At 57.3% G+C, this 14,432-nt stretch overlaps 1 protein-coding gene across 1 annotated transcript in view; it reads left to right on the forward strand.

The window, feature by feature from the left end:
• The window catches only part of DYNC1H1 (dynein cytoplasmic 1 heavy chain 1), a 62,292-nt gene that overhangs the window by 37,007 nt on the left and 10,853 nt on the right, over nt 1-14,432 (forward strand). The window contains exons 35-54 of the mRNA XM_043921229.1: nt 1,246-1,473; nt 1,929-2,159; nt 2,278-2,418; nt 2,638-2,871; nt 2,959-3,165; nt 3,250-3,371; nt 3,804-3,969; nt 5,206-5,369; nt 6,061-6,190; nt 8,056-8,189; nt 8,651-8,765; nt 8,864-9,025; nt 9,116-9,330; nt 9,407-9,611; nt 10,629-10,802; nt 10,903-11,022; nt 11,216-11,336; nt 12,590-12,785; nt 13,162-13,279; nt 13,360-13,575. Of these exons, the coding sequence (XP_043777164.1) occupies nt 1,246-1,473; nt 1,929-2,159; nt 2,278-2,418; nt 2,638-2,871; nt 2,959-3,165; nt 3,250-3,371; nt 3,804-3,969; nt 5,206-5,369; nt 6,061-6,190; nt 8,056-8,189; nt 8,651-8,765; nt 8,864-9,025; nt 9,116-9,330; nt 9,407-9,611; nt 10,629-10,802; nt 10,903-11,022; nt 11,216-11,336; nt 12,590-12,785; nt 13,162-13,279; nt 13,360-13,575 (3,399 nt within the window). The remainder of the gene's footprint in view (nt 1-1,245; nt 1,474-1,928; nt 2,160-2,277; nt 2,419-2,637; nt 2,872-2,958; nt 3,166-3,249; nt 3,372-3,803; nt 3,970-5,205; nt 5,370-6,060; nt 6,191-8,055; nt 8,190-8,650; nt 8,766-8,863; nt 9,026-9,115; nt 9,331-9,406; nt 9,612-10,628; nt 10,803-10,902; nt 11,023-11,215; nt 11,337-12,589; nt 12,786-13,161; nt 13,280-13,359; nt 13,576-14,432) is intronic.

The following is a 14,432-nucleotide window of genomic DNA, read 5'->3' on the forward strand; positions in this document are numbered from 1 at the left end:
CTCTGAAATGAGCGTCTGGTACGGGTCCTTCTGATTACAACACCTGATAGGTGGGGAGCCGTGCGCAGGCCTGACGTGGACGTGTGTTCGTGCTCTGACCCCATGTTTATGGAGTGCCACCATGCGCTGGGCCCCTTCTACATCCTACAAACACAGCTGTAACCAGCACAGACAAAACCCCTGCTCTGCCGGGGCTCACAGAGGTGACCACAGACAGAAGGGAGCAGTGGGCACGGGGCCACAGCGAGAGCAGGCTGGAGTAGTGTGGCTGAGGCAGGAGGTCGCTCCATCAGGGCTTCACGGGGACGCTGGCGGCTTCAGCATTCAGAGGGAGCGGCTCATGGGGCTCGCGGGCATTCGGATGGAGGCCTGGTGGGGGGAGGAGCCCCTGGGCGTGCCCACACATGCCGGGAGGAGGGGGGCGGTTGGCCAGCACAGAGGGACGTAGGGCCAGGACCCGTGGGGAGACAGGCCTGGGGTCACCAAGGACTGTAGCTTGCCTGCCAGGGTAAGCTGGGAGGCCGTGGGGATACTGAGAAGTGACTGAGTTGTGCGTGTGAGTTAAAGCACGTGCCGATGGGATCTGCTGGTGGGTTGAGGGAACGGAGGCTCCAGCAGGGCCTCTGAGTGGGTGAGTGGGTACTCTTATCACGCCAGAGGGTCACCATTAGCAGTTATGTTACTTGAGAAACCAAGATGCAGGTCTAGGAATACGCACTCAGCAGACGAGTGTCTTGATGCAATTTGTCGGGTTCTGTCCTCAGCTCGTCACCCGGTAGACTCTGACTGTTTTGGGGAAGGGGCGCTCCTGGTGAGGCACGGCGGCCCTGAGGTGAGGGCTCAGGGATCAGACTCTGGTTTGTCTCTCAGCCCCACCGGCTACTAGCGGTGGACCCGGCGAGGCTGCCAACGCCCTGTGCAAACGGAAGCCCTGCTGGCCGGCCTGGCAGGGTCAAGTGCAAGGGCCTGGCCACAGCCCCTCACTGTGGGCCCCGCCGTCCAGGAGCGATGGTTCTGTCCCATTGGAGTTCCCCGTTCTCCCAACCACGCAGGTTTTTTTTCCTGCCCAGGTTCTTAGGGAGAGAGGTTGGTGGGTGTTGCAATGATGCAGACTAAGATATTTTTACTTTTGAATGGAGTGTGGAGAGATTAGAGTTAAATTGCTTTTTCAGTAGGTAGGTAGGTAAACCAACTTTACCTTCCTGATCTCTACCTAAAAAAATCTGCTTACCGGTCTCCCTCCAGGTGCGGATCATGTTTGAGGTGCAGGACTTGAAGTATGCCACGCTGGCCACCGTGTCGCGCTGCGGCATGGTCTGGTTCAGCGAAGACGTGCTGAGCACGGACATGATCTTCAACAACTTCCTGGCCAGGCTACGCAGCATCCCGCTGGACGAGGGGGAGGACGAGGCCCAGCGCCGGCGCAAGGGCAAGGAAGACGAGGGCGAGGAGGCCGCCTCCCCAATGCTGCAGGTGCGGGCGGGGCTGGGAGTGCGCGCCCAAGGGGTCCCCCACCCTCACGAATCCGGGCACGCCACAGCAGCGCTGCCCCCGCTGCAGCCTGGCACTCATGGGAGGGTAGCATAATCAGCGTCGTCTGACACCGGCTTCTGAGGAAGCCAGTGGTCACAGTTGCAAAAGCATAGACGAGCATGGTAAATTTAAAGAGTTCTTTCAGATTTTTCTGCAAATGAAAAATGGCCTATTTTCAGTTTCGATGGTAAAAACCAGTGTTCCCAGGAAACGTGATTTTTGAGAACTGCCAGGATGAAGGAGTGGGATTGGTCACTGAAGCCTCGACTCCTCATTTTTCAACCCATAAAACTGTTTTCATCATGACGGGGCCCTCTCCCGGGCCGGGGTTAGAGCAGGTGGAAGTCCCCAGCCTTGCAAGCTGGCCGCTAAGCACCGTTGACCCGCCCTCGCAGATCCAGAGGGACGCGGCGACGATCATGCAGCCGTACTTCACGTCCAACGGGCTGGTCACCAAGGCGCTGGAGCACGCCTTCAAGCTGGAGCACATCATGGACCTGACGCGCCTGCGCTGCCTGGGCGCCCTCTTCTCCATGCTGCACCAGGCCTGCCGCAACGTGGCACAGTACAACGCCAACCACCCCGACTTCCCCATGCAGATCGAGCAGCTGGAGCGCTACATCCAGGTCTGGGGCGGCGGGGGGTGCTCCGGGCACCGCGGCTTCAGGGCTGATGTCGCTGTACCTGTCTCTTCTTGAATGTTGAAACTCCACTCAAATCGGGATCTGCCTCCTCCCCCCGCAGCGGTACCTGGTCTACGCCATCCTCTGGTCCTTGTCTGGAGACAGCAGGCTGAAGATGAGGGCAGAGCTGGGCGAGTATATCAGGAGGATCACCACGGTGCCGCTGCCCACCGCGCCCAACATCCCCATCATCGACTACGAGGCACGTGCCGGAGGGCGGCGTCCTCCCCGGTTCTCACCCCGCAGCAGCCTCGCCTGCCCTTATCAGCCTTTCCTGTCATAGAGGGATCTTGTCCCTTTAGTCTTCCGTGGTACAGGGAAGGCGGGTTAACTTGGAGGTCCTGACTTGGGTGAAAGGGAGCGGGTCCTGCAGGCGGGCAGGCTCAGGGACCCCGGCTGACCCTCGCCCGCCTGTGTGCAGGTGTCCATCAGTGGGGAGTGGTCACCGTGGCAGGCCAAGGTGCCGCAGATTGAAGTGGAGACGCACAAGGTGGCCGCCCCGGACGTGGTGGTGCCCACTCTGGACACCGTCCGCCACGAGGCCCTCCTCTACACCTGGCTGGCCGAGCATAAGCCGCTGGTCCTGTGCGGGCCCCCCGGGTCCGGTAAGACCATGACGCTCTTCAGCGCCCTGCGGGCCCTGCCCGACATGGAGGTAAAGGGGCAGGGACGGGCGGCCGACCTCGGGGGCCAGGGACGGGATCGGCCTTCCACCGCTCCCCTGGCCTCTGTCCTCCTGCAGGTCGTGGGTCTTAACTTCTCAAGCGCGACCACCCCGGAGCTCCTGCTGAAGACCTTTGACCACTACTGCGAGTACAGACGCACCCCGAGCGGGGTTGTCCTGGCCCCCGTGCAGCTCGGGAAGTGGCTGGTGCTGTTCTGTGACGAGATCAACCTGCCGGACATGGATAAATACGGGACGCAGAGGGTCATATCCTTCATCAGACAGGTCTGCTCCCGTCCGCGAGGCCCCGACTCCCCGCCCACGCTACTGCTCACCTCTGCTCCTGACGCGTCACCCCCTCTTCCTCAGATGGTGGAGCACGGAGGCTTTTACCGAACCTCCGATCAAACCTGGGTGAAGCTGGAGAGGATCCAGTTTGTGGGGGCTTGTAACCCGCCCACCGACCCTGGGAGAAAGCCCCTTTCTCACAGGTGACGCTGCTGGTAGACTTCCCTGGGTTCACACACACCAATTCCAGGATTGCTTTAAACATAGCATAACAGAAACACGGTTTTGATGATTAAAAAGGGTAACAAAATACTGCACGTCAGTGGGGTTCCTCTGGGTTTCCCTCCATTGTGCTGGAAACCTCGGAAACACACTCAGGATGAAAGCAGTAGAGAGCTACCCAGACCTGCCTGCAGGGCGGGTGAGGTTGAAATGAGCCCGAGTCGTTTTCCCACCTCCGCTGGCTTCATACTCGGTTTCTGCAGCTGCTGCTCGGTGCGAGACCGCCCTGAGCTGGGACGTGGAGCGTGGGGGCGGGGCAGGGAGCCCCCGACGGGGCGGGGCGGGGCGGGGCAGGGAGGCGGTCTTCAGGCGCGAGCACGCTGCTCCCGCGCTGAGCCGGGTTCTCCCCGCAGGTTCCTGCGCCACGTGCCCGTGGTCTACGTGGATTACCCGGGCCCCGCCTCGCTGACGCAGATCTACGGCACCTTCAACCGGGCCATGCTGCGGCTCATCCCGTCGCTGCGCACGTACGCGGAGCCGCTCACCGCGGCGATGGTGGAGTTCTACACCATGTCCCAGGTGCGCGGCCTCTCTGCCCCCTCCCAGGGCCGAGGGCTCTGTTAGAGTCTGAGCTCCGTCTGGTGCGCCTACTCAGCTTGGAGGCTTCCTGTGGAGCCCTCATCAGGTCACTCCTTCAGCCGGTACCGCAACCAGGCGCTTCTTCTCCTTTGTTCTGCTGTCCTGGTCTGGCCTGTACGCGCGTCTTCATTCCTTGGTGAAGCTGAGACTGGACGGTGCGCTTTCTAAGCAATTGTGCACACTTCTGTCTCAGCAGACCCAGCCCGGGCACGTGGGTCTGCACTCTCTTCCATGGTGTTTGTGGTGACCAGGTGTGGCCACCACACTCAGGCTGGACCAGTTACACTCCCAGCATGGTGCCTCGTCCAGTCAGCCTTGGAAAAAGGCTGATGCAAACCGTCTTTGCTCATTGGATGAGCAGAGGTGCTTCTCGTGGTTTTGTTTGTTTGTTTACATTTGAATAGAAAATTTATTATTTTCATTTTCCTAGTGTTTTCTTTTTCTATCAGGGGAAAAAAAAGAAATCTTAAGGACAGTTATCACTTGCTGCCAAATTGAGGGTAGTCTTCCTCCGGTGGTTTAGTCGCTAAGTCATGTCTGACTCTTGCGACCCCATGGACTGTAGCCTGCCAGGCTCCTCTGTCCATGGGATTCTCCAGGCAAGAATACTGGAATCGGTTGCAATTTCCTTCTCCCTTCTCATGGTTTTGATTGGCATTCCTCTGTTAGTTTCTAACAAGGGCTCCTGCAGGAGAGCTGCCGATATTGCACTGAGACATGGTTTAGCTTGCAGTCCTGTGTGAGGACTCCCTTGTCATGTTATTGCAAATGCTTTAGACTTTGTATGACTGCAGCCTTTGTATGACTTTGTATGATTGTAGGTAAAACTACGTGTTTTAAATGTCATGAAGCATAAACTTTTTTCTTTGTTTCTCTTTTTGAGTTAATGTTTAGAAAAGCTTTCCTTCAGCTTAGGAAGTCCATTTTTTAAGAGTTTTTCTGTAGTTTTATTTACTTTTAGTTTTCTTAATGTAAGTTTTAAGACATAATTAATTTCAACATAAAGTGAGCACCTTGGATCTAACTGTACTAAATCACAGCCCCAGTGTTATTTGTCATTTTCTTCTTAAATATCATGGGGTCTGGATTCTTCAGTTTAACATAAGCGTGTTGCGCAGCGTTTGCCGTTGCCGCTTTTCTCGCTGGACCTTGACGCGGGGCTTGGTCTCCCCGCAGGAGCGGTTCACGCAGGACACACAGCCGCACTACATCTACTCACCCCGGGAGATGACCCGCTGGGTGCGTGGGATCTTCGAGGCCCTGCGGCCCCTGGAGACGCTGCCTGTGGAAGGCCTCATCCGCATCTGGGCACATGAGGCGCTCCGGCTCTTCCAGGACAGGTGAAGCCGAGGGTCTGGGTAGCTCCATGCTCCGCTATGTTGACCGCCTGAGCTAGGGTCTGCACGAGGCTGGCCTGCCCCCGTGGTGGAGGGGAGCCTCGCGTCTGGGAATCGATCACGGCCACTCCCTGTCTGGGATGTCAGCACTGTGACTGCCCTGCTGGTTACCTCTGGACCTTGGGCAAGGCGTTTTAATTCACCTCTTTCCCTGTTGGGTGGGCCCCATGCAAGGTCAGAGTGCAGAGGTCACAGGTGATTTCAGCGCCTTCTCACTACGGCCTGGGGTGCCGTCCTGTAGCCATGAGCCCTCCCTCGTTCTTAGTCTTTACTCTCAACAGAGGATTTGCAGATGTGTCTCTGGGGCTTTGGTTTTTCTCTTTTACCTGTTAACCACTTATATCAAGAACTTTTTTCTTACACTCTTTGTTTATAGCTCTGTACAACCTTTGTTTTATGACAGATTCTTAGTTTTCCTTTATTTTTCTTTTATTTTTAATTTCATGTGTTTGAGCACTGCACAGTAACATCTACATTCTGGATCACTTAAGCCCTCTTGAGTTCAGATTCTTTGGTTCTTCCGATTGCAGAAAGTGAAGGCTTCTAGTAGAAGACTAAGACCAGGTCTTGGGGTAGCCCACAGCACCCTCAAAACCTGGTGTTTTCTCACCACGGCCTGTCTTTTCCTCTGCAGACTCGTGGAGGACGAGGAGAGGCGCTGGACCGACGAGAACATTGACATGGTTGCTCTGAAGCACTTTCCCAACATCGACAAGGAGAAGGCCATGAGCCGGCCCATCCTATACAGCAACTGGCTGTCCAAGGTGACGCGTCTGCAGCGCGTCTGCAGGCCTCCTTTTCCCCTGCCCTTTTAGTTAGGATCGTCATCCAATCAGAAGCATCTTTGATGTGCACTTACCTTAAAGGAAGGTATGGTTACAGGCGCGATGTTTAGTTGGTCAGTCGTGTCTGACTCTTTGCGACCCCGTGGACTGCAGCACACCAGGCTTCCCTGTCCTTCACCATCTCCTGGAGCTTGCTCAAACTCATGTCCATTGAGTTGGTGATGCCATCCAAGCATCTCGTCCTCTGTCAACCCCTTCTGCCCTCAGTCTTCCCCAGCATCAGGGTCTTTTCCAATGAGTCAGGTCTTTGCATCAGGTGGCCAAAGTATTGGAGCTTCAGCATCAGTTCTTCCAATTAATATTCAGGGTTGATTTCCTTTATAAATGACTGGTTTGCTCTCCTTGCAGTCCAAGGGATTCTTAAGAGTCTCCTCCAACACCCCAGTTCAAAAGCATAAATTCTTTGCTGCTCAACCTTTTTTATGGTCCAACTCTCACATGGCAGAGGCGTGATGGGTTGCAGAATTGTAGCCATGGATAATTTAGGGCAGACGATCCCAGGAGCAGGCTGCTCTGAGAGCAGCAGATGCTGACCACCAGAAGGTGTGGTTCAGCGTGTTTGCATTGAAGGGAGTCTTTGCCTCACCTGCTTTTACTTTCCTGACAGCAAAAACAAGGCATTGTGGGTAAATTGTGTGAAAGTGTTCCGTGTACTGATATCCTAGGCAGAGTTGACGTCTTGAGAATAGCCGGGGGTTGTCCTTTTCTCAGAAAGGGAGCAGGGTGTCTTAAAAGGTTGTAGCCTTGGCATGCATTTCTTCAGTGGGCAGTGCTGACTTGGGCCTGAGAACAGTCTTCCTTTAGGAGCTCAGACTCACAGGGTGAAAGCAGCTCCATCTTGGGAGGGCTGACCCCGGCGTGGGGGCTCAGGTGAGTGTTCACAGGCCTTCATCTGGGTGTCGGGAAGGGCGTGGCAGACCGAGGGGCTGCAGGAAGCAGGGCACAGAAGCAGGAAGAACAGGGGAGGTTTGTGCAGTGTTGCTGGAATTTCCTATTTGTTCCTAGGCTCTAGATACTAATCCTGTTTCACTGACAGGCAACAGCTTCTACCAGTGGCTTGTCTTTTCACTTTGTTTATAGAGTCGTTGGAAGAATGCGCATTCTTAACGCACTGTCATTTAAATCCTCAGTCAATCTGAATTGAGTTAGCGTATGGGGTTCCCCGAGTGCGTGTCCAGGGCCTGGCACTGGGGCTCTGCAGGATTGCTCTGTCACTTGGGTTTTTGCAGGGGCCTTTTACAGAGCTCTGTCCTGTTGGCTGGTTCGTTCGTTGCTGTCTGGGCTAACGCCACGTGGTCGTGATCATGGCTGTGAGTCTGCCTGCTGGGATCACAGTGTCTCACACATGGTTCTTCTCTTGGCGGGGGTCCTTCCATTCTGGGCCTTTCCTTTTCCAAATGAAATCTGGAGCTGGCTTGTCAGGCCGCGCCAGTGCGACTTCCACCACCGAGTCTGACGGGGATCACACTGAATCCGCGTGCTGCTTGGGGGACTGGCATGGTTGCAGTCCTGTGTTTCTCTCTCCGTGACCGTGGTGTGTCTCTTCATTTACTGACACGTTCTGTGATGTCTTTCAGTGAAATTCCATTTTCTCTACAAAGATTTTCCATGTAATCTTTAGATCTCATCCCAGTTTACTTCCATTTTTGTTGCCATGTTGTAAATACCTGCTTTTGTCTCCTTCTTTATGACAGTTTCTCAGTATGTAGAGGTGTGATCCACTTTGCTGTAAGAACTAAGGTGATTTCTTCCTAGTTAAGTGAATCTTCCCTTCCTTGCTACAGGACTACATCCCAGTAGACCAAGAGGAGTTAAGAGATTATGTCAAAGCCCGGCTGAAAGTCTTCTACGAGGAAGAGCTGGACGTGCCTCTGGTCCTGTTCAACGAGGTCTTGGACCACGTGCTCAGGATTGACCGGTGGGCTTTTGATTTTTGCAGCCTCACTACTCACCCACGCTGCTCTTAATTTAATGGTGGGGGGAGGGCTCATGCCAAGCCTCATGCTGGCCTCCTGACAGGCCCCTGCGCCTCCGCCAATGATTCCCGCTTCGCCTCTGAGTCCAGCTCTACTGTCCCCAGCATCCCCACTAAGCAGAGCCTCATTCTGCCTCTCCAGGCGCCTCCTGCCTGCCTTGGTTACAGCCGCTCACCCTCCTGCTCGAGTTACCAGAGTGTCTGGGGACAGGGCCATGTCTTTTTTGACCTTTGCTGCCTCAGTGGCAAATAACAGTTGCTCCACAGATGTTTAATGTACAAATACAAGTTGAAATGCATTCCAGATATTGTAGACTGGATCCTGAAAAAGGTTAGCATTTGAGTGTCCAAGGGGGAGTGGAGCATAAAAGCCTCAACCTGCATCCCTTCTGATGATGTTCCAGAATATTCCGTCAGCCTCAGGGCCACTTGCTTCTGATTGGTGTCAGTGGAGCGGGCAAAACCACCCTGTCACGCTTCGTGGCCTGGATGAACGGGCTGAGCGTGTACCAGATTAAGGTGGGTCTGGCCGGAGCCCCTTGATCCCCACGGTGGCTCCCTGCCCATGCCCGCAGCTCCTTGAGCGGGAACGGGGCTGACCCGCCCCGCTCCCGCAGGTCCACAGGAAGTACACGGGCGAGGACTTCGACGAAGACCTCCGCACGGTGCTGCGGCGTTCCGGCTGTAAAAACGAGAAGATCGCGTTCATCATGGACGAGTCCAACGTGCTGGACTCCGGGTTCCTGGAGCGGATGAACACCCTGCTGGCCAACGGCGAGGTAATCACTCCCTGACGCGCTGCAGCGGGTCGCGTTCCGTGGCACTGGGCTCCGAGGCCCCGCTGGCCATGGTACCACTGTGTTTCCCAGGTGCCCGGCCTCTTTGAGGGAGATGAGTACGCGACCCTGATGACCCAGTGCAAGGAGGGGGCCCAGAAGGAGGGCCTGATGCTGGACTCGCACGAGGAGCTCTACAAGTGGTTCACCAGCCAGGTCATCCGCAACCTGCACGTCGTCTTCACCATGAACCCGTCCTCCGAGGGCCTCAAGGACCGCGCGGCCACCTCCCCCGCGCTGTTCAACAGGTACACCCCCGCGCCCGGCTCCTTTCCAGGGGCAGGCCCCCTCGGGAGCTGCTCCGAGACCTGGGCGTCTTTGCAGGTGTGTGCTGAACTGGTTTGGGGACTGGTCCACAGAAGCTCTCTACCAGGTTGGCAAAGAGTTCACCAGTAAGATGGACCTGGAGAAGCCCAACTACGTCGTGCCCGATTACATGCCGGTCGTCTACGACAAGCTGCCGCAGCCGCCCTCACACCGCGAGGCCATCGTGAACAGCTGTGTGTTTGTTCATCAAACTCTGCACCAGGTGGGTTCTGTCTTGAGGTCACGGGAGACGCGAAACTGACCACCGTGCTGACGTGGCACTGAGCTGACGTAGAAGCAGCCCCCAAGGCGCTCTGGCTTTGACACTGTACCGTCGCCCAGGAAAGACGAGCCTCGTTACCGCCTGTTTCCTGCCTCTGTCAGCAACGTCTCACCTGCTCGGGGCCCAGATGCACGTTCAGGGCTGTCTGGCCCCCTCCCCACGTTGACTCCATCTGCCCTGTCTTGCTGCCTCTCTCTCCAGGCCCACGTCCTCCCCTGGGGCAGGGGCCATGCTCTCTCTGTGAAGGGCCAGCTGGGTGGTGGTTCAGGCCTCGTGGCCCTCAGGGTCCCTGCTCGTCCTCCCTGCTCTGCAGCTGTGGCGCGAGAGCCTCGTGGCTGTGAGCGAGCAGGAGCCCCACGTGCGGAGGCCTCCCCACGGGGCGTGACCTCTTGTCCGCGGCCAGCTGTCCCTCAGTGGGCACTCTGTATCAAGGAGTCCAGCCTGCCCCCATCGGAGGGCTCTGTGAAGAGCACTCTGACCTGCGGGCGTCCTGTGGGCCCTGCCCTCCCGCTCCCGCAGGCCACCCCCACTGCCCCCTGCCCTCTCCACGCCTCCCTCCGCCGGCGGGGACCGGGGCAGCTGATCTGCCTCACCCCTCTCGATGCCGTTTCTTATTTTGGTTCTGCTGAAAATCAGCAGAAGGTAGAGGAGGTATGCTGACACCCACGTAGAGACGACCAGCGTCGGGGAGGGGGGGTCTTTTCCTGGGAAGTGCACCCCTGCGGCCGCCAGCACCACCCTCCTCCTCTCAGAGAAGCAGGAGGAGAAAGCTCAGAGGTGGGAGGGCTTCTCGGCATCTCACGGGAGGCAGCCGGAGCCGGTCTTGAGTGCCGGGACTGCTGAGGTCTGGGGCCATGCCACCACGTCACACCAGCAAAAGAGTCACGTTCTGAGGTTCGGTCACAGTGTGTTGAGGCTAAACCGCGCAGAAATAACAGGGTCTTCATTTTCCAAAAGGCTAACGCCCGGCTGGCCAAGCGAGGTGGCCGCACCATGGCCATCACGCCCCGCCACTACCTGGACTTCATCAACCACTACGCCAACCTGTTCCATGAGAAGCGCAGTGAGCTGGAGGAGCAGCAGATGCACCTGAACGTGGGGCTCAGGAAGATCAAGGAGACGGTCGACCAGGTCCAGCAGCGCGAGCGGCCCTCGCCGGGGGGGAGCGGGCCCGTGCGTGTGGGCGAGCCTTGCATGTTTCTGTTGCCCTGACATGGCTTTTGCTCCTCAGGTGGAAGAGCTGCGTCGGGACCTCAGGATAAAGAGCCAGGAGCTGGAGGTGAAGAACGCAGCGGCCAACGACAAGCTGAAGAAGATGGTGAAGGACCAGCAGGAGGCCGAGAAGAAAAAGGTGCTGCTTCTTGTCCCGGGGACTGTGGCCTGTGTGGGCCGCACGCCTCCGTCTCGCGGGTTTGTGTGTGCGTGTGTGCGTGCACGTGTGTGTGTGTGGTGTGGGTGCGCAGGCGGCGTGAGCAGTGCTGTCTGGGTCTCATTCAGCCAGTGAGCAGCGCGCACCCCAGGGCTGAGCCGTCCTCTGTCTCTAGGTCATGAGCCAGGACATCCAGGAGCAGCTGCACAAGCAGCAGGAGGTCATCGCGGACAAGCAGATGAGCGTGAAGGAGGACCTGGACAAGGTGGAGCCGGCCGTCATCGAGGCCCAGAACGGTGCGTGCCGCCGCGGGGCGAGAGCGTCAGGGAGAGGTCTCAGAGACCTCCTCTAGCTACTTCAGACTGTCCTCATCTCGACAGCGAAGTCCCCGTGGAGCTAGTCCACTTTCCCCGTGCCTGCATGCCAAGGTGCTTCAGTCATGTCCGACTCTTTGCGATCCCGTGAACTGTAGCCTGCCAGGCTCCTCTGTCCATGGGATTCTCCAGGCCAGAATACTGGGGTGGGTTGCCGTGCCCTCCTCCAGGGGATCTTCCTGACCCAGGGATCGAACCCACATCTCTTACATCTCCTGCATTGCAGGCGGATTCTTTACCACTAGCACCACCTGGGCCTTTTTTATGAGACAAAGTTAACAAGATAAGTTTTTCATCAATACATTTTCTTAACCTGGTAATGATTTCCTAAGTACACTGTTTGCAAATCCTTGGCTTGAATTTCGTCTAGGAGTGTCATGAAGTGTGCAGTTTTGCCGTAACTGTTAGTGTCCTGGTCGTGGCCGGCAGTGACGAGTCTAATTACTGGCAGCCTCCCCCCACCTCCCTCTTGCACCCCATGTGCTGAGACATGCTCAGGAGGAGATCACGACCCGGGCCCCTGGCCTCGTCTGCCCCGCACCGGGAGAGGCCTCCACCCTGGCCCTCCCGCCCACCAGCCTCAGACTTGTTTCAGGTCACCTGACTGCTTGTGGTCGTCACGTTACACCACAGAGGAGTGGAAGTGACCTTCCAAACCATGGCTTTTCATTCAGAGTTGGATTTGAATTAGAATTTAATTTAGGTCTCACCTGCCAGATGATTACTTTTAAAAGTGTTTTAATGAAAGTTCAGGCTGGAAAAAAATGCATATTTCTGCTTGTAGAACGTGTTGGCCATTTTTTTTTGAGCTGTTAATTCCACATCTTCAGCCAGCCAGTAAAGACAACTTCTGAAGTATGGACTGAACATGTCTTCATTTAATGGGTATAACATAAGTGAGCAATTTAATTCTTTAAAAATATTTACATCTTTATAGAGGTAAAGGACTCAGGATTTTTGAGACATTTTTACAGATAACTCCGTTTTCCAGAATGTTGCGATCTGGGCTCAGTACCGTAAGGTCTTGGTAGCTGTTTTGGCCACTGCAGCTATTCCAGGGGGCTTTTAGACAGGACCCCCACGTTGGCGCAGGTCTCCCGCACAGGCGCCCCCTCCTGGTGGGAGTCGGGGCGTCGCGCGGTCTGGCCCCTCACCGTGCCCCCACTGTGCTCCAGCCGTGAAGTCCATCAAGAAGCAGCATCTGGTGGAGGTGCGGTCCATGGCCAACCCGCCCGCCGCCGTGAAGCTGGCGCTCGAGTCCATCTGCCTGCTGCTGGGCGAGAGCACCACGGACTGGAAGCAGATCCGCTCCATCATCATGAGGGAGAACTTCATCCCCACCATCGTCAACTTCTCTGCCGAGGAGATCAGGTGGGCGGGCGGGCGGGGGCCAGGGCTTCTCCTGCCTACCAGGGCCTGGGCGTCTCGGACGCGGCCCCCGCAGAAGGCAGTGTCGGCTCACAGATCACATAGACGCCTCTCCAGGCCATTCCCACCCCAGACAGCCAGATTCCCTCTCCCCGCTCCTAACGGCAGCTCTCTGATCCCTTGACCCCTGCGATCCCCACAAGTGGCTGGGGGCGCAGAGCTGGCCCCGGGGACCAGGGAAGGGGTGGGAGGTGAGCGCCATTGCCTGGAGTGTCCTCCGTGGTCAGCCAGGTGGCAGAGGGGAACTGGCTCTTGATTTGCGAAAAGCTCCCCTTCACTTTTGCCCTCCACGTGCTTAGAAACAGCACCTCTTTTGCAGTGACGCCATAAGGGAGAAGATGAAGAAGAACTACATGTCCAACCCCAGCTACAACTACGAAATCGTCAACCGGGCCTCCCTGGCCTGCGGGCCTATGGTGAAGTGGGCCATCGCCCAGGTGAGCAGCCCGGCCAGGAGCCCCCAGGGGCGGGCCCCCTCACCCGGTCACGTCTAAAAACCACCCGTCCGCCTCGGCAGCTTAACTACGCCGACATGTTGAAGCGCGTGGAGCCGCTGCGCAACGAGCTGCAGAAGCTGGAGGATGACGCCAAGGACAACCAGCAGAAGGCCAACGAGGTGGAGCAGATGATCCGCGACCTGGAGGCCAGCATCGCCCGCTACAAGGAGGAGTATGCCGTGCTCATCTCCGAGGCCCAGGCCATCAAGGCGGACCTGGCGGCCGTGGAAGCCAAGGTCAGGTTGTGCTCAGGAGCGCGGCTTCCTGCCGCCCCAGAAGCGCTGCTGTGCACGGGGCTCGCCTGGCGGGAAAGGGATGCGTCCTCGAGTGCTGCCCGTGCCGTGGTCTTCTCGAGGACAAGCTCTTTAACGTCCTGTAGGGCCCTGGGGACACCTTCCTGCGCATTGACTGACTGGTGTTAGGTAGATAGCTGCCAGCCGTCTAAAGCCGGGGAACTCCCCCACCCCCCAACCGTGGCCGGCTCCAGACCCTTTTGTTCTCAGCCTCGGGCTCTGTCCGCCGTGTCACCAAGGCCTCCCTGTCCTCACGCCTCGGGCTCTGTCTGCCATGTCACCAAGGCCTCCCTGTCAGGGCCTCCGCCCCTCCCCTTGTCCCCTCCTCTGCAGCTCCCATCACTCACACCTACACTCCCCCCAGGTCCCCAGAATTGGCTCCTCGGTCTGCCACGGGCGTCTTGCCCCGCCAGCTCAGCCCTCCCCCGGAGGCTCCTGCCCTTACTTCTGCTCACACACACGTCCCAGGGCTGGCCCTTCCTTCTCTCCACTCATCTTAGGCCCTCAGACTCTAGGACTGTGTTCCTCCCCAGTCGTATGTGATCTGGGTCCCACCCCCTTGGGGTCTGAACACTGAGCTTGCTTCTCTCTGCAGCCCGCCTGAACCCTGTCTGCAGGGGACAGGAACCAATTTGCACTTTTCAGCACAAGTCCTGTTTGATTTGGGCTTCCCCTGTGGCTCAGCTGGTAAAGAGCCCGCCTGCAGTGCAGGAGACCTGAGTTCGATCCCTGGGTTGGGAAGATCCCCTGGAGAAGGGAAAGGCTACCCACTCCAGTTTTCTGGCCTGGAGAATTCCATG

Source organism: Cervus elaphus, chromosome 13 (genome assembly GCF_910594005.1).
Source record: "Cervus elaphus chromosome 13, mCerEla1.1, whole genome shotgun sequence".
Lineage (NCBI taxonomy): Eukaryota > Metazoa > Chordata > Mammalia > Artiodactyla > Cervidae > Cervus > Cervus elaphus.